Source organism: Eulemur rufifrons, chromosome 20 (assembly GCF_041146395.1).
Source record: "Eulemur rufifrons isolate Redbay chromosome 20, OSU_ERuf_1, whole genome shotgun sequence".
In the NCBI taxonomy this organism is placed as follows: Eukaryota; Metazoa; Chordata; class Mammalia; order Primates; family Lemuridae; genus Eulemur; species Eulemur rufifrons.
In genome coordinates, this window is record NC_091002.1 from 43,214,081 (window position 1) to 43,235,063 (window position 20,983).

Here is a 20,983-nt window from a genome sequence, read left to right on the forward strand (position 1 = left end):
TTGATCTAGGTGTTGGTCACATGGGGGTGTTCCCTGTGTTAAAATCCATCAAGCACTGTATTTAGGATTATGTACTTTTCTGTGTATGTGCTATCCTTCAATAAAAGGTTTAAAAAAGAAGAAATGTCTGTCTGCAAGAAATGAAGGCCACACTGTTGGTGTGACTGTCTGGCAAGGAGATGGGCAAATGCCAGGCATCCACCAACTTCCAGCCCTGCGATGCCAGATGCAACACGTCATGGTGATTTTAGCGTCATCTCATTCTGATCTCCGTGAGTACCTGTCTGTTCCACCCCAAGAGACAAGCGTTTCGCACAGACATCTCTATTCCAAAGTGCGTTGCTATCCTTTCACACTTCCACTCCCCGTGAGGCTGCCTGGGCACAAGTGTCCAGCCAAGGTGAGACCTCATTGCTAGTGAATTGTCCTAACTCCACTCCTTAAGCCAAGTATTTCAATATGAAACAATGTAAACACTCCAAAAAATTACCGTGTATATTTTTATAATTTTTAGATCAGGAAAAATTTTTCTTAGCCTGGCACAAAAGCCAGAAACCATAAAGGAAAAAAGATCAATAGGTCTGATTAGATAAAAATTGAAAACTGTTATGCCAAAATACAAATGAGAGCCAATGAAACAGTAATTGCAATTAAAGCAATAAAAATAAGGATAATATTCTCATCACATAAAGAGTTCTTACAAATCACTTTTTTAAAAATGAATCCATAAACAGAAAAAATGGGGACAGGACATAATCTGGCAACTCACACACGTTTAAAAAAGTACAAATAAACAGTAAAGATAAAGGAAGCGGTTTAATTTCGCAAATAATTTTTTAAATGGCAAATCAATATGTTAGATATTTATTCAATATTGCATCACATGGGCAAAAATTAAAAAGTCAGAACATGGTGCTGGCTACGGTGCACATAGAAGTTAACGTTGTCAGGAGTATGAAGTAGAAGAGGAAAGCTTGCCGTGCAAATCCAAATGTAACATGCATATACCCTTTGATATAGGAATCCTGTTTCCATGACAATGTTGACAGTATAAAAATTTAAACTTCTACAATGGTAAAACCAAATAAACCAAACCCATCACAGACAAAAACAAAAGACAAGCAATAAACTGTGAAAAGAGATTTACAACCCACAACAGATGAAAGTTTGACATTCTTTTTTCTATAAAGTATTCTTACAAACTGGTAAGAAGATGAAGAACCCAAAAGAAGAGTAGGTAGATCAAAATATTAAGAATCGGCTTAGAGGAAGAAAGATGTTCACCTGTATTTACAATTAAATCAAAACTGAAACAATGACAAGATACCATTTTTCACTCAACAGGAGAAGGATAAAAATATTTTTCAACTCCTCTATATCAAATATACAATAAAGTTTAAAAAAAAAAAAAAAGGTGACAAACTGGATGGGAGAAAAAGGATAGAAGGCATACGCCTCAGAAAGGAGAAACTCTTCCACATGAATACAAACTGGTAAGAACCACAACAGAAAAATGAGTAAAGAACACAAACAAGTAATTGACAAAGGAAGAAACAAACCGGACCTCCCAGACAATCCAGGAAATGCAGACTGAACAAGATACTTATTTTTCAAATTATCAAAGGATAAAAAACATAGTTAATTATTTGTTAGTAAATGACTTAAAAGCACGGAAAAAACGGTGAGGAAGAGTAACCAATTTGGAGAGCTTTGGTGAAGAAGCTGCACGGAAAGGCGGGATGTGAACCCCCCTGTGCTGCGTGCCCTGGGGGCTGTGGCCCTGCGGGATCTGAAGGACCGGTTCCTCCTTTCTTTAATCATCAGGGGAACCGAGAGATGTTCCTGATGTACATGCACGCAGGCAGTGGAAAGGAAAAGTGGCAAAAAACCTCGAGGGAGAGCTAATCTCTGCCCGTTTGCATTAAGTCAGGAGTCTGCGAGTGGTGACAGTGGTAACCTAGGTGTAGCTTGTGCCGGCTCATCCCCTCCCCTCGTCTCATAAGACTCTGGTCAAGGGTCTGTTGTACTAAAGAGCCACAGAGCAGCACCCAGCAGAAGCACCCAGCTGGTGGTGGGGAGAGGGGAATGTTATATTTGATGAGGGAAAAAAATGGATTCCTCTAATAGTAAAGCTAGAAAGTCACCAGTGGTGGGATTATAAGACATTACTAATTATACTATTATGTTAACCATATAATATTACATGAAATAAGAAACTAATAGCTGCACAATAAATTCTGCTTCGGGAGCAAAGCCCCTGAGTTCAAGTCCCAACTCTGCCTTTTACCTACTGTGTGACCTCGAGACAAGTTACTTCACTTCCCTGAGCTTCGGTTCCCTCATCTGCAGCATGGGCGTAAGAGCAATACCGACCCTCACGACGCCGCCAACATCAACCACTGCAGTTTTTGCTCACACTCAGCCTCTGGAACCTTCGGCTCGGCGTCATCCCAGCATCCAACGTTGAAAGGCACCAATTTCCACTTCATCTTGGTGTTTAAACACTGAGGCTCCCACTCGGGCCCACACCCTTCCCCGTGCCCAGGGGCCCCCGGACACGCAGTACCTGCGCAGCGGCCCCCACGCACCCAACTTCCGGCCAGACCATGCGGGCCGACTCGGTCTCTGGTACAGATTAGGATGTCAATCTCCAGTGGCAATTAGAGCTATTCCCAGAGTGGACGGCACAGAAAGGTCCACAGGCCACACCAGCTTCTCCTCCAGACATCTCTAAGTGTCCGAGCTGCAATTAGATGTCAGTTTAATTCCCTGGAGGTGCCGGAACAAGTGGAAAATGCCATTTGACCAAGGACTAATTTTCCGAACTGACAGATGATTATTCTAATTACAAAAGGATTTTCTTTCCTTTTCAAATTGCTACCACATTCCTCGGAAAGGCGCCTCACCTGACGCAACGACAGTGCCGGCCCACAGCGTGTTCTCGATGCTCAAGCTCTCGCTGATCGGAGGGTCGCTGTCTTCCTGGAAAAGACCAGACAGGCCAGAATCCACAGCTGCTTCCAGCCTGCTCTGCTCACAGCAGGAAGAGAAGGACTCTCCAGATGAAACTGGGGCCCCGGTTTGGAAGCCGACAGCTCCGCCAGGAGAGGAGGGCCAGGCTCATCAACCACTGTCCCGGGAGTTTTCATCCCCCACAGAAACACTTTAAAAAAAATTGGCCTGGGATTTAAGAAATGCAGGTCTCTAATGCCGAGAAAATGTTTTACAAGGTAAGAACCAAAATGTCGAGGCAAATCAATGAGGCTCTTTGTTGGCCATGTTATGGCTTATAGAAAGAGAACATAGATAATTTAATTTGGGTTCTAAAAATCTATGTCCCATATTCCTAAAGTAATCTAAATCCAAATTAAATTTCTACTCTGAAAGGTCTGGAAGTGGCTTAAAAATTACAAAAATGGCAGATAGGATTTGTACAAATAAAAGAAGACAGGGACCCATTCTGAAAGAGGCAGAAAGAGTAACTGCTTTCAGACATCAGAGTTAATGTTAATTACAGCAATGCCTGGCTCTAAGCAGTCACGTAATTCAAGCTGTTCCAAGGCTGGCAGAAAATTCCAGTTATGTTGACCTTACTGAGAGACGACGTCAGCTTTCAAGGTGGGGAAATCTCTTCCCCCACCCCCCCCACCCCCCACATAAAACTACTCCCTCACAAAGAACAGTCAACGCTGCTGCCAAGGCCTTCATCGCCCACGCACACTCTCAGACAGGAGGCTACGTTCAGGGGAGCTCACTTACCCTGGTAAAAGTTCCCAGAAAGTTGTGAATGTCAATACTTGGCTCTTCCGCATATACGTGGGATCGAATCTGAAGAAGATCCTGGTCAACAGAGGTCACATTTCGGAGTTAAAACAAAGTCAGTTCACAATTTGGGACTTCAGGAGGCATCACTATTTTTCAAAAGCTACTGTGTTCACAAACGGGCTCTCAAGATTACAGGGCAAGTGGAAAGAAGAGGAAAAGCCTCCACTAAGTAAGTTCACGAGTTGCTCCATCCAACATCCCAAGACACCGAGAGACCCTACAGCGAAGACACCTGTTTATCTGTGTTTACCCAGCATTTTCCAAACTTGATGGTATGGGAGATGCTACCCTGCTATTAACACCCTTGAAAAGTGGACAGATTCCCCTCTACTAAACTCTGGCTACAAGACTGTTCATACTAATGAAAGTATTCGTTCAACAAATGGAGATGGGGCATCTACTCTGTACAAACTCCTGGGAGGGGCTAAAAAAGCAAGTAAGAACACCACACACCCATCAGGACGGCTACTACCAAAAAAAACCAGAAAACAGCAAGTGTGGTGAAGATGTGGAGAAATTGGAGCCCTCATAAACTGTTGGTGGGAATATAAAATGGTGCAACCCCAGTGGCAAACGGCATGGACTTCCTCAAAAACTTAAACATGGAATTACCATACGAGCCACCAATTCTACTTCTGGGTACACATTCAAGGGAAGAAACCCAAGCAACCATCGAAGGATGAAGAGATACACAAAATGTGGTCTGTCCATATAATGGAATATTATCCACTCTCAAAAAGGAAGGCAATTTGGACATCTGTACAACATAGATAAACCTTGGGGACATGATGCTAAGTGAAATAAGCCAGTCACAAAAGGACAGATACTGTGTGACTCCACTTATATGAGGTACGTATAGTACTTTAATTTACAGAGACAGAAAATAGAAAGGGGGCTGCCGGCAGCTACGGGGAGGGGGAACGGAGGCTTATTGTTTCACGGGTGCAGAGTTCCAGTTCTGCAAGATGAAGAGAGTACTGCAGATGGGGATGATGGCAATGACTGCATGACAATGTGAGTGTACTAATGCCACTGAACTCTGCACTTAAAAATAGTTAAGATGGCAAATTTTATGTTGCATGTATTTTACCACAATTTTTTTAAAAAAGCAAACAAGCAGCCCAACTTAGACACGTGATAAGAGGGTGCAGAAGTGAAACACCTTGGCAAAAACTACATCTCGAAGCAGAGTATGGGAAGCAGCACAAGACAGGTAAGTCCGAGGGAGTGACAGTCACTTTTAGAACAAAGAATACAAGAAGCGGACAGGGAGCTGGGCAACAGGAAGGGAGTGCAGGGAAGGAGACAGGAGGGAAGCCCAGGAGGAGGAAGGGAAAGGCCAAAACACCCTGTGGAAAGGTAAACAAAGCCCAGACGCAGAAAGCCCAGGGGAGAGGGGACAGGGAACGATGCCAAGATTCCACGCTGGCACAGAGTTCCCAAGAGGAAATGGCAGGGTGGGGACCCAGACTGGGTAGCAAGTTAAACACCAAGCTAAAAACGTATGATTATGCCATGTGTACATATACACACCCCTGCATGCATGTATGGCCTGATGATGGGATTTATCTGAAGTTCATTGTCTCAATAGCTCTTGCGACCTAACAGGAAGGTCCCTTTGCTTAGGAACAGGTTCCTAAGAGGAGGACTCTTAGGTTCCGACTGCTGTGATCACCTGCTGGTCAAAGACGAGACTTTGCACAAACTGAGCCAAGAGCAAACCTTAGCTCCCACGTACCAGCCATGCGAATTTGGAGAAATGGCAGGTTTCATGCCTGCCACGTGGTGGGACACAGCTGCCATCATCATCAGCAACATCCACAGCAGGACGAGTGTTTAACCAGGGGACCCTGGAGCCATCCCTGCTGTCAGTGTACCCAACTCTGCCCTGGCACACATTTGTTGTCTCTGTTTCTTCTCCTCCCCTTCCTGATTCGTCTTACTTGCTCCTCATTTTAACAAAATTCTTTCAAAACCAGCACTGCTGATCCTGACGACGTGGCCCAGGGGAGCCCACGACTCTTGCAGGCAGAGGGCAGCCTGGCCCTAAATGAGTCAGTGGAGCTAGAAGCAGTTTTCTCATCTAAAACCTGCAGCTCCTGCCGGCAGCCCTTCTGGCACGTCCCCAGCCCGACCATTCGCAGGTTTCTTTTCACCTCGCCTTCCCATGACCTTTGCAAGGGAAGTAGGAGTCGTTTATAGAAAAAGGAGAAGCAAAGATTCTCTTACTAGATAAATCTTACTGTATAACCAAGATGCCTGATTATAAAGTGCCAGAGGAACATTAAATTTCCCATAAATATTAAAAGATGGAAAATGGATACGGTGTGATATCCACATGTTTTAGAATGTTATGCAGACGCAAAACAGAATGAGAGTGTGCTCTGAATGTTTAATGAACTACCAACGTTTAAAATTTGAGTGACTTCGCATGAAAATCTGGACTTCTGGGTTCTATTTCAAAAACAATCAGGGAGTCAGTCAGGTAAACTCCAACAATAGTACTGGGCAACAAAGGTCTGGAGTTGAGTAGAGGCTGCCGGCCACCTCCTCAGACCGAGGCTGTGCTCCTGAAAGCTAAGGAGAAGGCACAGGGCACAGACAAGTTTGCACTGTGGCCTCTGTGTGTTCCCAAGACACATTAAATGTGGAGGGGAAAAAACGTTGTAGAACAACAAATACGGTCTAATGCCATTTATGTAAAACCACAACCCACAAACAAGTCTACATTTGTATATTTGTAAGTGCACTGAGAAAGATCTGGAAAGACCACTACTAACTTTATATAAGCCCCTCTGGAAAGAAGATAAGATTTGGGGTAGAGGCTGTAGGCCAGACTTTTCACTTTTTCTTCCACAGCTTTCCAAATGGTTTAAGGCTTTTTAAACAAGAATATATCTGTGTATTCATCAGATAATCTTTTCATATAATTCTTGCAATCTAAAATTTTGTTAAAATGCTGCTCCCCACTCAGACCTCCTTAAGCCCACGGAGGCCGAGAGTTCCCTGACAACAGAGGTGGTGGCGTCTCATCTTTCTCTGAATCCCAGCCCAGGCCTGGACCAGACCAGAGGCAAAGTGAGCGTTTATTAAACTAACTGGGTGGCGCTTCCAAAGCACACACCGAAAAATGCAGCTCTGTGCTGTGGAATATGCCAGCATCTCCACGTCCAGGCCTTTCTACGCTGTCTCTAGAACAGATTCTTCACATGATTTTGAGGATCAGAATCCTTTCTTTGGAGAACTCTTAGCAGGAAGTAAAACATGTCCCCCAGGTAAAATCAGAGCCCAGTGCCAGGCTAGTGCCTGACGGTGCCTTCTGAAAGTTCCCAGGACCTCTTGAACTGCAGTTAGAAACCTGCTGCTCTAGATTCCTGGATTAAAAATTAACAGTAATAATGGTGCCGTTTCACTTTTTATTAGCCATGAAAAATCATGAGTGTTGTGACCAAATTTATCATGATGTCAACTCTGCCAAGACACAGAACATTCGCCTGCCTGCTCCTTGCTCAGGGAACACAGCAGGGAGCAGCCTCAATCCAAGCGAGACAAGCATAGGAGACGCTTCCGTGTTCCACTTAATCCTTCCAGACCACAGCAGAGCACGCCAGTCTCTGGGCATTTACATTACATGTGGCCAACTGCGGAGGCCATCTGCTCAGACAGGGCCTGTGCCCTGTCATACACACTGGGCACATCGCAGAGAGCACGACAGGCAGCGCCCACTCGCAGGGATGCTCCCTTGGGTAGAGTGGAGTAGGGAGGCAAGGGGGGGTAGTCAGAAAATGCCTCTCTGACACAAGGATTGGGGAAAAAAGCTAAATGAAGTGCTGGAGATACCCAGCCAGGCAGACATCAGGGTCAGAGGGTTCCTGGTGGAGCAAAGGCCACGGGCAAATACCCGGAGGCAGAAGCCTGCCCGCCCGAGAGGCTGATGGGCAGAGGGCCAGAAGCTGAGTTCCCCGTCTCAGCAGAGACAGACTGTTTAGGACTGAAGATGACAGCTGGCACCAAAGAACTGATTCTCAGTAAGATGAGAAGCCTTTGAAGGGTTTTTATTTTATTTTAGAGATGGGGATCTTGCTATGTTGCCCAGGCTAGAGCACAATGGCTATTCACAGGCACTATCATAGCTCACTGTAGCCCTGAACTCCCAACCTCAAACAATCCTCCCACCTCAGCCACCTGAGTAGTTGGGACTACAGGCTCACACCACTGCACCTGGCCTGCCTTTCAGGTTTTGTATCGTTTTTTTTTTTTTTTTTTTTTTTTTAAATAAAGAAAAGAAATTTATTTCTCATGGTTCTAGAGGCTGGAAAGTCCAAGAACACGGCACTGCCCTCTGGTGACGGCCTTCAGGCTGTGTCATCCCACGGCAGAGGGTGGAGGGGCAAGAGAGGGCTAGAGCACGTGAGACAGAGGGGGCCAAATTTGCTGTTATAACAAACCCACTCTTGTGAGAACTGACTCCAGCAATAAAGACATTCATCTATTTACGAGGACAGAACTCTCATGACCTAATCACCTCCAATTAGGCCCCGCCCAATACCCTTCATTGGACATTAAGTTTTCAACATATGAACACTGGTGGACACAATCAAACCATTGGCAGGTCTGAGCAGTGCAGTGACACACTCTGGCTTACCGTCTAAGTTTTTGCAAGATACCTTGGCAAGGCCTCATGGTTCTGAGCTTCCCTCTAAAGAGTTTGCTCCCTACACACAGGGCCCGGGTTTGGCCTGGCCACAGTAGTGCAAGCCAGCAAGTGCCTGAGGCTCTCCAGGGCCCCACGCTCCCTCACGGCCCCTCTGCACGGTTGACAACCCAGCCTGGCCGGCAAGTGCATCTGAGTTTGAGAGCCCTGCTGGGACAGGTTGCCAGGGTGTGCTTCTGCGGAAAGCTACTCACGGCAGCCGTGGGCAGTCTCTGCGTGCAGGCCACGGGAAGCCGCAGCTTCCAGTCTGTCTCCCCGTCCAGCTGATCCGTCCGCAAGAAGCAAGACCCTGTGGAAGGAAGTCGGGTACTGTCTGGTCACCTGTGCTTCAAGGATCCTTACCTTGCAGCTCTGGGCAGTGCCTGCCCTGGTCCTTGTAAAAACAGCCAATCAATGGCCAGTGACCACAGGGGGAAATAAATGCACTATTCCCCCCTCTCCATGAGCTCTGGGATCAGAAAGATCTGAGTTCAAATCCTCGCTCCACCATTTCCTCACAGTGGATCCTGGGCTAGTTGACCTGGCCAACCCACACTGTGTGCTCATCTGTAAAATGTGGAGAAACACAGACCTCACAGGCTTGCTGTGAGAATTCAGTGGGGTGAGAGAACTGCGGCCAGCACAGGGTGACCAGCATTCAGAGCTGTCTGGCCTGGGGTCACCAGCGCCTTGTCATGACACAGACGCCTTGGGCTCAGGTGCAGGCTTCTGCCCCTTGCTAGTTTCACACCCCAGACAGTGATCCACCTCGAGCCTCGGTTTCCTCGTGTATAGAAAGGGGGACAGTAAGAGCACTGACCCTGCAGGGACGCTCTGAGGATCAAACAGTGGCTCCATGCAAAGTGCTCGGAACAGTGCTGACTCACGGCAAGGATCGGTCAGAGACTGCTGTTACTACGGGCTTGCGTATCTTACAGGCATGTATTTCAGCGGGACATACAAGTCCGTGCAATTAGTCAGCCACATACTTCACCAGATAGAAAATGCATCCAATTCACTGACACCGCAGTTAAGACTTCTGAGAACTATGAAGGTAGAACACTCGTCATTTTTTTTTAAAGAAAGAAGGAGCATACCAAGGACCCTAATCCATAACGCTGTTTTCACTGAAAGGACACAAGAACGGATTTGAGGACAAAGCTGCAGCTTTTAAAAGCAGACTATTTTAATCTAGCACCTTCAACCCCCGCCTTCCTGATCACTTAATATATTGGTATAAAATTTTTTTTTATTTTATTTTTTTGAGACAGAGTCTCACTCTGTCGCCCTGGGCTGGAGTGCAGTGGCGTCATCACAGCTCACAGCAACCTCAAACTCCTGGGCTCAAGCGATCCTCCTGCCTCAGCCTCCCGAGTAGTAGGAATACAGGCACGCACCAGGCTAATTTTTTCTATTTTTAATAGAGACGGGGTCTCGCTCTTGCTCAGGCTGGTCTCGAACTCCTGACCTCGAGCGATCCTCCCGCCTCGGCCTCCCAGAGTGCCACGATTACAGGTGTGAGCCACCGCGCCCGGCTTAGTATAAAATTTTATTTGTACTTTTGTTCCATCCATAATGAAACAGGTCACCGCAACCTCAAAGGAATATGAATGCAAACTTTTCAGATGTTCAAAAATCTCCGATGGTGCCAGACAGGCAAGAAAAAAGCAGCCTTATTTCCTCAGAACAGCTCGAATAACAAAAAATAAAAACGAAGGTGATTTTGAGTCGAGCGGCAGGGCGGGTGGGCGATGGCGACGGCCACCTCAGCCAGTAACCGCAACGAGTCAGGGCTTCGCGGGAGGCTGGGGGATCCGCTGCAGCAAACTGGGCTCTAACGATAAATCAATCCACGAGTGCGGCAAGCGCGGCCCCCCCACTGGTGAGCAATGGGCAGAAACTGGCACTGGTGCCAACCCCGCCCCCGCTTCTGCCGTGTCCCCTCTCTTGACATATCTCCTGGTATCGCCTCTGTTTGCTTCTACTTGTTAGAGACACTTCCTCGTCCCACCAACTCCTGAAGCCGAGCTTAACGCGGCCCCGAGAGGAAAACCAGGAAAACCAAGGCCGCCACACGTGGCCCTCCCCAGCTGCAAGTCAGCCTCCGTCCAACCAACTGTACCTTTCCGATGCTCAAATTCTACTGAGCTGCAAGCACCAAAAAACACTTTTTTAAAAGGTGGGTCTATTATAAAAGATGCTTTTGATTTGCCTCCGTGGCTCCAAAATGATAATCTACTTCTGTTACATTTTCAAATGATTATTTTGCCAAATTACCACTGAAAGGTTAATGGTTATTTTCCAAATTGATCTCAGATGTTTACCGTTTTTTTCTGATGTCCTCAGGAAGATCATGTCAGCAGGGACCCGCTGGTTCTGTGTTATGAAAAGAAGGACTGTTACCGTGAATGCCCATATGTGGGGCTTCCGCCCCCACCCCCCAGCCCTCAGTGGGGAGGGGGCACGGCCGAAACCCACAGCCTCTCTTAAGTTTCTGCCTTTGTCAGGGAGAAATTTGGGGATTTATTGTTTGGGATCTGAAAAATCCTGCACACTGCTATTACTTCGCTCATCCCCTACCGAAATCTTATCTCGGAAAGAAAACGTCCAGTTTTCTGGCGAATCCAACCGTTACCTCTTGAAATTCCAGCCGGAGGATACAGGCCTCTGCCTCCCTGGCTGGATGTCTTCCAGGCCGTCTGCTACTATTTGAGACAGACCCTCTGCTCACACGTTCTACTTCTACCAATTTTCCAGCTTGACGTTTGGCTTTTAGCGGGATTTTAATAAGTAAGAAGCAACAAAAGCCATTCTTAAAAAAAGAGGGAAGGCCCGGCAGCCCCTGTTTAATTATGAACAGAAAAGTACGTGGTAACATACAGGGCCCTGCGCAGCCCTTCTGAGCTGCCACCCAAAAGAGTTTCACTTTACCTCAAATCAACTTTGAGTTCTTGGATTTAATCCTTTTAAAAGAGCATAGTTTAATTCCTACAGAACCAAGTTAAGACATAATCCCTTTCTAATCAAATATTACTCTAAAACTCTCCAGGGCTACCCCCCCAAATCTCATGCATTCCAAACACACACAGGAAAAAGAGAGAGGAGTGTGTGCTGAAGTAACAAACATGCTAACGTTGCTATTTTTAAAAATGCATCTTGGACCTTTTTACTGTTCTCATGTTACACTTAACCTGTGGCTCCCCAAAACGGTAGACATGACAATGGTTAAGTCACAAGATGCAAGCTCAAAGTGCTCAAAAGGTAAATGAGATAAATATTTTTAAGTGTCTATGTAGCAAGCAGATTTCTAGGGCAGATTTTATTATACCTTTTTTTTTTTAAAATCCCCAAACAATAAACACATCGAACAGGATATCAAAACTTGTATTTGTGTTTGTAAGCAGGATTTCAGACTAACCAATACACACAAACCTTGAAAAAATATTTGTGACTGTGAGTGAGTGTGTGTGTGTCTCACAGGAAAGAGATTTTTCTCCCTAGGCAAAGTTCTTGGATAGAGTCCCAAAATGCATCATTCAATTTGACTACCAGATACACAAAGGACACAGAGTGCTGGCAAAGACTTCCTGTTCCCGCACACATCAACAGGCTTCCGGGCTCCACTCACCTTTTCAACGATGATAAGATCCCCAACTTGGATGCTGGAACTCTTCACCTTCACTGTGCCTGCAAAGCAACAGGTTCCAGATACGTCACTATCTTACTTCGTTTCGATCCAGCATGTCTGGATCCAGCTCGCGACGCCAACACAGTGCACCCAGAAGTACACGCCCACCCGCCACCGCCCCGGCATCATTATCTTCGCCTCCCTAAGAATGAGAAAGCTTCACCTGCTGCAATGACTGCTCCAGAAATTAAATCTGCACTTCACAGGGCACTGAACTAACTCATGCCCTTCAAGAACGATCATGTCTTAACAGTGACTTGGAAGCTTTTCCAAATAAGCACCATAAGAGATCTCATTCAGCCTCAGGGAGGGAACACCCATACAGAAATGGGGAAGAAAAGTGACAGCCAGACCTCTGGAAAAAAAGTCAACTCTTAATTTTCAACCCCACCAAAAATAAAGAAGCTGACCCAAAATGACTGATTTACTTTTTAATCTACAATTTCTAGATAGTTTGGTTTATATGACTATGATCAGACTATATAATTTTCACTGGATGCTTATCTAGATAAACCATCAAAGCTAACGTTAAACACTAATTCCATGCTAAGTGCTGTACAGATATTGGTGGCTTCACTTAATTGTCACAATAGCTCACATATGAAGATATTATCATCTCTGGTCTTCAGAGGAGAAAAGTAGGTTCAGGACACCGCACCTGCCCCAGAGTCTCAGAGTTAGAGCAGCTCAGCACTGGGATTCACACCCACACCTGACTCCAGGGTATGGAGGAAAGACGGTGAATCCAATTCAACTCAAAACACATGACTGTCACGTCCTGGGCAATCAAAGATGAAAGACAGTCCACATACCCCCAAACAGCTCACAGTCTAGTACAGGAGTTGACATACTTGTTCTGCAAAGGGCCAGACAGGAAGAGTTTAGGTTTTGTAGGCCAAGAAGGTTGTCCTCAACCTTTCCAACCAATTCTCCCCAAAAGACTAACAGTCTACTGTACAGTTATATTTTACATTTTAAAACCTAAAAAATGGCCAGGTGCAGTTCATGCCTATAATCCCAGCACTTTGGGAGGCCACGGTGGGAGGATCACTTGAGCCCAGGAGTTCAAGACCAGCCTGGGCAACATAGCAAAACACTGCCTTTACAAAAAATTAGCTAGGCATGGTGGTGCATGCCTGTAGTCCCAGCTACTTGGGAGGCCGAGGCAGGAGGATCACCTTGAACTCGGGAGTTCAAGGCCATAGTAAGCTGTGATTGCACCACTGCACTACAGCCCGGGTGAGACAGCAAGATCCCATCTCTTTAAAAAGATAAATGAATAAATAAATAAAATGTAAAAAGCATTCTTAGATCTCAGGCCATACAAAACCACATAGAGGGATGAATTTGGCTTGCCAACCCACGATCTGGTGGGAAAGACAGCCAGACAGATGCTGTCAATGCAAAACAGCACGTGAGACAATGGCAGTGAGCCCAGTGCACTGAGGGAGCAGAAAGGAGGGAAATTTGCATCTCCCAAGAAGGACCTAGCACAGTGCCCATCACACAGAAGGCACCTGATTATTCACTCAACATTCAAGCAATGTTTACCAAATACCTGCTGTTTGCCAGGTGTTCTAAGGGCAGGGCATACATGGAACTCGAATTCCAGTGGAGGGAAGGAAGCAATAAACAAATAATGAATGAATGGATGCGGTGAATCAGAGGGGTTTGTGTCAACAAACTCTGCAAGAGTTGAGGCCAGAATTAGCCAGAGGAAGGACGACACTGTGGTTACCAGGAACAGATGATAAGGCGGCTTGAAATGTGAGAAAGTGGTGTGAGTGAGTAGCAGACGGCATGCACACGGCCAGCAAGACCTGAAACGTCACATGGAAAGCAGGGAACAGCGAGAGGTGAGGCGGATGGTGCTGTTGGGCCAGGTGGTCCAGCGCCCTATGAGCAAACCTGGAGAGGAAGTGGGTCTTTATTCTAGTGAAGTGTCAAATTCTCAAACAAGGAAGCAACATTGTAAAATCTTCACATTACTGGTGTAATAAACCCATTTAACTTATAGATTGTCAGGCAAGAGAGATTAAAAGTAATAACAATGACCCTGAATCTCCTTAAGTATATGCCCCAGAGCAAGACTGGACTGGGGATTTGTTTTTTTTGTTTTTTTTTTTTTTTGAGACAGGGTCTTGCTCTGTCACCCAGGCTAGAGTGCAGTGGCATCATCATAGCTCACAGCAACCTCAAACTCCTGGGCTCAAGTGATCCTCCTGCTTTAGCCTCCGGGGCTGCGGGGACTACAGGTGCCCGCCACCACACTCAGCTGACTTTTCTGTTTTTCGTAGAGACAGAGGTCTCACTCTCGCTCAGGCTGGTCTCGAACTCCTGGCCTCAAGTGATCCTCCCACCCTGGCCTCTCCAGAGTGCTAGGATTACAGGCGGCAGCTATGGCACACCACCTGGACTGGGAATCTTGAATCTGGTGTTCCCTCAGTGTTTTCATTCATTCGGTAAACATTCAGTGTTCACTAACCATGATTTCCAGCTTTAGTTTCTTTGGCTTCACAAAGAATTTAAAAGACACTTATGAAATAATCCGAGTGTACAACTCTAGATTTTTACAATTTCTCACATTTTATACTTTTAACATAATTTAATGCCATGTACTTTTAAAGTAATATATCACCACTGTGATTTTCCAAAGCATTCAAATCATTTCTATTAAAACAACTCTCTTTAATAGGTTCCACAGGGCTTCATTTTAACTAATTTTTGTATTTCACTAGACTCTGTCGTTATAACAATAAGCAGAACTAGCACCAAAACGTCTGCATGCAGAAACACTACTGACTTCTGCAAAGCACTCAACAGATGGTGACAAGCTGCACCCACCCTCAATTGCTGCGGAGACTTCTGGATTCTCCTAGCACAAGTGTCTCACTGTCTAAGTGAGCATCTAGCAGTGGCTCCTTTCCATAAAACATGAAGCCAGGGCCCTGGCACGCCAGAGTGAGACCCGCTAGACTCAAGTTTCATTATGCCTCGGGCTTTGATCAATGTATCTACCGCGAAGCTGGAGAACATCCACTAACGCAGAGAGGTAGATAATTAGAAATGGGAAGGACAGCGGCTGTAACAGCTGGCAGAACTTTTACTGACGGGACGGCTCTCCTTGCTCCACTAGGGGGCAACCGCAAAAACGCGCACAGACTCACTGCTCTTTCTGGCGAGCTTACGAAGCCATCACTGCAAGATCGTAAATCCAACGTGGCCCTCGTCGCCAATGAACTTTTCCTTCACCTGCGCCTGCCCCAACTTCCCCAAACATAAATTGACACACTGTCTTTGGTTTTATTACTCAAATTTATGCTGCTGGCCTGACCCAAACGATCACACCTGTGCTCGGATCCTCTCGACCCACATGCAAGTTTTCTCTGAAAACCTAACCGAAAGAGGAGCATATGTTTTCATTCTTATTAAATAACAATTGCCTGTGTATATGTGTGTATGTCACCAGGACAGAGGACACAATCAGAAGGATTATTGTGAAAAGATGGGCAGCGATTCTTTCTGGGGACGTGGGGGGATTTATCCCTTTCTCTAGCATATATATTTTCTAAATTCTTCACATTAGTTTTTTGCAATAAGCATGAGGTTGCTTTTCCAATAAGAAAAAAAAAAAATAATAATTTAAATTAGCTCCAATTCTTTAAGTGACCAGGCCCAGATTTTTCCCTTCCACAGCTCAGTCCTGATTTATGATCAGTTAATTTGAACTCTGCCTCTCTCTGTCCATCTGCTCTGCCTCAACAAAAACCCCTTTAACCACTGTGTTTGCAGAGCAGTTTCTGAGTGACCCCTGCAGGCCAGTCCTTCCTGCAAACACTCCTACTGTACCTGCCTGTCCAGGTCTCCAGCCCCACCTCAAGAGGATGACACTGGGCACCAGGCTACCATGAGGTCACCTGGATTCCTTAGCCACGGTGCACTCATTAGTATGTCAGTGTTTGGAGGGATGAGCCTCAGATTTGCAGCTTCTACAAAGAAAGACTCCCAGACTCTCTCGCTCTGTTGAACAAAAGTAGGGTACCATAAATTTGGATTTCCTGCCCCATGCTGCCATTTTTTTGGTGATCAAAAATATGCAGTTTGGGCCTGTATGCTGGGCATGGGGGGGTGGGTGTTGAATAAGAAAACACAAGTAAAGCCAGAAGAATAAGGAGAAAAAGCAGTGGGAAAGAAAAAGAAGAGAAAGCAGACACTATATCTATACATGATATCTATATTCCAGTATTTACTGGAAGTTGTTCACCAGGCAGGCACTAAATAAAATAAAATGTCCCTATCTGAGGCGCTCACCAGGTCGGTAGGGAGGAAGAGGGAGAGAAAAGAGGGACCAAAGTCAGAAGTGAGGAACAGGGGAGCATTTGGTGGCTGAGAATGACTCCCAGAATGAAAAAACTCTTAAGATTGTGGAAGGCGCCTAAAACACACGATTTCTAACCTCAAATCAACCACTGTTCTGGGTGTTCTGCAAATGGAAGAACAAGATACAGAAAAGCAATCTGACAGTGTCTTGTTTTCCTAACAAAGTAACAAAGGAAAAAGAAAAAATAGCACATTTACAATGATTTTTACCCATCTCAAAAGAGAGCAGGAACTCATCCTACGTCCATCTGACGGATGAAAACACTCCACTGGGAAATTAGCAGGCACACTTCCCAGGCTCACCTATTTAACTTAATTTTTTTCTCTCTCACCTTCCCCAGAGACTTGTAAGGTGGAAAAAGGACCAGCTTCCTGGGTGTGCGCCCCTTGTGTCACAGGACCCCTTGCTTGGGTGAATGCTTCACTGCTATCGTCTTAGAACTTTTAATAATTATTGGACGAGGGGCCCCACAAATTGTGTAGCTGCTCCGGAAGGGAAGTAGCAGCACCCAGTGCCATCTTCTCTATCGAGTGCACAGGATAACTTGGCCCTGTCCTGAGAACTGAAGCCACAGAACTCTGAACTTTCCTCCCTGAGGATTCCGTAACATCCGCATTTCCAACATCTAGGCTCTAAGATTTTTAAATGCATCTGCAGTGACTCTACAAAAGTTGGGTAAGAGATTTGTGCAAAAGTTAAGTGCAAAATTCTCTGCCTGCCACATCCTAAATCATGACATGTCTTGTAATAAATTTATCCCTTTCAGTTTTCACCACTTCACCCGAGTCGTCTCTCAGTCTAGTTTATAACGGGGAACCAACTTCCAATTGCTAGGGCTGTTTATTTCTGTAGAGATGGACCCCTAACCCTTTCATAAGCAAACCTATTGAGCCTAAACCATGCCTTTCATGGATGACAGCTTCCGAATAAGAGCAGTTTGTCTACATTGCAGGGAGAAACCAGATGTTTCCCTTGAGTTGAAACAAGCAAATGACAATTCACTCAAACTGCAGAACAGCCTGCAAAAAAAAAATTTTTTTTTTAATAAATTCCAGGGCACTAGTATGTGTGGGCCTATTTTTTGACCCCGAACACCCCCAGCTATACTTTTATTTTTCATTGTTCACGCAGGACATTGATTGCTTTTGTAGATCTCTAGCAACAATCTCCATGCACTAACCCTGGTTAATGTATTACTCTTTAACTCACACTCTAATCTAACTGTGACAGTGATGAGTTGTAAATTCTGCTCCATGTGTACATTTCCTGGGGTTGACATTAAATTGCCTCTGCAGACCCAGCCGAGTTCAGAGGTTTAAAGTTGAAATTTTCATATTCAAATAGAGTTGTCTGCATTCTCCAAACCCTAAGAAAAGACTGTTATTTGAAAACAGGCAAAGGGTTGAAAGGATTATTATAAATATCGCTACCACTTCCTGGGGCTCTTGTTTAAAATAGTGGGAACTTTAACAAAAAAAGTGGGGGGAGGGGGAGACTGAAGTTTAAATGTAACACGTTTATGCCCAACAGAGGCTTTTAAAATAAATATATAAATGGTGATGTTGACTAACACCCTGGCAGGGAGGAAATCCCTTTTGTGAAGGATAACAGCATAATTTGCATGTGAGATTTTTCAGAGGTTTTTTTCCCCCTTAATTTTTAAACAGTAAATGAGTTCAACAATGACTTGTAATAAAGTGAAATTGAATACTTTCAAAGACAAAAACTGAACCTTACAGATCTGAAATAACTCTGTATCTGTCAGAGGCAGTATGAGAAAGTGGCAAAATCTGTTTTAAATAAGCCTCACGCAGGCTGATGCTCTGAATCTTAACAAGAGAGGTTTGGGAAGCAGAATTCTTTGCCCACTGAACTGTTCCTGAGATCCTTAGTAAAGGATCTTTGCAGTAGTTTTGTTGTAGTAACATCAAAAAAAAGGGCCATCACTTATCCCCATAATATTCTGCAATGAAAAAAGGAAAAGAAAAAGAAATAAATAAAATGAAGATAATAACGTAAAAAAACAAAAGTCTACCACCGTAATTCTCTTTTTTAACTAAATCATAAAACATATTTTAGCGTTCTCCCACGTTTGAACAGAGTTTATACTTTGAGAATATTAACAGTACTTGTGTCTGGGAATACACAGTTTCAATTTAGTTAATTAAGTAGTAGCTAAACAACACCCTGTTAATGAACGAATCTTCCCTACGCTATTATACCTCCTGATTAACTCCAATGGAATACAACTCCGAAAACGAAAATTTGTATCCTTTCCTTAGGTCTCAAAATTTAGTCACAGTAATTGCCATCGTAGATAATGGTCGAAAGTTGATTTTGAATTAAATTGAAAAAAAAAAATCCTCAAATGGAGGTGAGATCCCTGAGGTTATGGGTGATTCTGTAACTGGGAAAGGGCAAGCAGAGAGCATTGCTGAACTATCTAGAAAGATGTGGGAACGGAAAGATATCGGGTCAGTTTTTCACACCACATATGTACCAAAAAAAGCTAAAAGATAAGAGGGAATTTGTCTTTTGCATAGACCTTTGGCTTATGACTTATGGCTAACTGTCTGCCCAGATGTCCCCAGCAGGAAGAAGCATCAACAATTGTGTTAATTATGCTTCTGTTTGCACTTCTTTCAAGGCTAATTGTCCGCTTGCTGCATTTAGCCCTTGATCAGAAGTTAGTCTGGGAAAGCATTCCTGGTATGAAGGCCCATGGAATTCATCTTGTGAAAATGCAAATCCAATTTCCCTCACCACCTGTGATAATTGAGGCAGACCCCCACCACCACCACCCTAAAATTAAACTTTTCGTTTGGGGAAGGCAAGTATAAACAGAAATAATTCACTCACTAATTCTCCTTTCCTGATTCAACCCAAATTTTTTTGAGTAACAAAAGTAAGTTTTCCCGGGTGGGTCTGCTTCTACTTCCAGATCTTCTCTTTTTTGGCTTCATTTCCAATGTGGCTGGATGCTATTAATTTGGGAAGACAGCTCTGTAATTAAAACCATAAAGACTCATAAAGGCCCAAGAAGCGCTCCTAAGTCTCTGATCATGTTTAAATGTGAGTTTCGAGGAGGAGGAGAGGGGGTGCTTGTTTACCGGAAAGCATTGCCCCATGTGGTTTTCAACAGTTTGTCCACCTTCCAACACAGAAGCTGCTGGATGGATACGTTTCTTTGGACTCAAAAATGTGTTTTAAAATGACTCACATCTTAAAGGCCCTTCGGAGGCAATGTATAAAGGCCTGGCACACAGTAGGTGCGCAGGCATAAAGGCTAAGGTTTTACACTCAGACAAGCCCAGGTTCACATCCCAGCTCTGCCCTCTCTTCTGTTACAGGGGCCTCGGCCGTGAAGCTGGCGATGGGTGAAGGAAAAAAAAGGTTTTCTTCCCTACAGCCCTCTCCACCCATTGATTCTACCTCCCCAAGGCTATCTAAAAACTTCCAGCCTAACCCTTATCTAGCACCTGGCTGGCTTATGGCAGGGCAGGTAGTCACTCTTCATTTTTTTTTTTTTTCCTCCTGCTTTGTAATTTGAACAGCATTGTTTTCAAACAGCTCAATGCCACCTTCTCTGTACAGCATGCTTTATACTGTATACAAATTCTTGGATCATGAATTGATTTTTCCAGATCATCAGGTTCTCACTGACCTGTGTGGTCTTTGCTTCTGTTGTCTCAGGAGACACTGCCTAGTTGTACAGAACAAAACGGTGCTAGAGCCTGGGGTCTGCAGCCTGCACTCCCAGCCATCACAAGCCACGGCCTTGGGCTCAACTTGGTGCTCTTGTTGGAGAACCCTTTACCAGGGCTGGCTCCACAAGTGTGCCAGCCAGGTACTCTTCCATGGGCTCCGTGTTCAGAAGGGTCCCACACTTGGCTTAATGCTCTGCTGTTGCCATCTTGAAATTCTTACTAATTTTTGAGCAAGGGTCCTCCCACATGTTCATTTTGCATTGGGCTCCAAGAATCACGTAGCCAGTCCTGCCCTCGTCCATCCTATTAGACTCAAGATGAAGGTTCCCGCTTCTGGAAAAACATCATCAGCTCCTCTCTGAAGGGCTCCCGTAACCCGTGGCTCGTACCTCCGTTGATTCGCCCACCAACGCTTAAGGAACCCCCGCTGCAAGACCCATGAGCACTGGCCTTTCTTCAACATGAACCGAGTCCCAAAACACACTGCTAAGTTCTTCCCACGAAGAGTTACATTTACAGCAACCCTCAAAGGTAGGTGCTAATATTATCCCTGATTTAGATTTACTAAGACCGTAAGGGATCTGCCCACATGGCAGGAGCAGATGGAAGCAGGATTATTGAACCCAGGCTGAGTACAAGCTTGGAAACACTGCTGTCGGCTCCTGGGAACTACACGCAGACTGGGAATG

General features: G+C 45.0%; 1 protein-coding gene across 2 annotated transcripts in view; it reads right to left on the reverse strand.

Moving 5' to 3' along the window:
- The window catches only part of ATP9A (ATPase phospholipid transporting 9A (putative)), a 114,217-nt gene that overhangs the window by 55,373 nt on the left and 37,861 nt on the right, over positions 1 to 20,983 (reverse strand). For both annotated transcript variants that reach the window (XM_069496244.1, XM_069496245.1), the window contains exons 5-9: positions 12,147 to 12,205; positions 10,843 to 10,894; positions 8,734 to 8,828; positions 3,760 to 3,840; positions 2,907 to 2,982 (exon numbers count right to left, since the gene is read on the reverse strand). In XM_069496244.1, the coding sequence (XP_069352345.1) occupies positions 2,907 to 2,982; positions 3,760 to 3,840; positions 8,734 to 8,828; positions 10,843 to 10,894; positions 12,147 to 12,205 (363 nt within the window). The remainder of the gene's footprint in view (positions 1 to 2,906; positions 2,983 to 3,759; positions 3,841 to 8,733; positions 8,829 to 10,842; positions 10,895 to 12,146; positions 12,206 to 20,983) is intronic.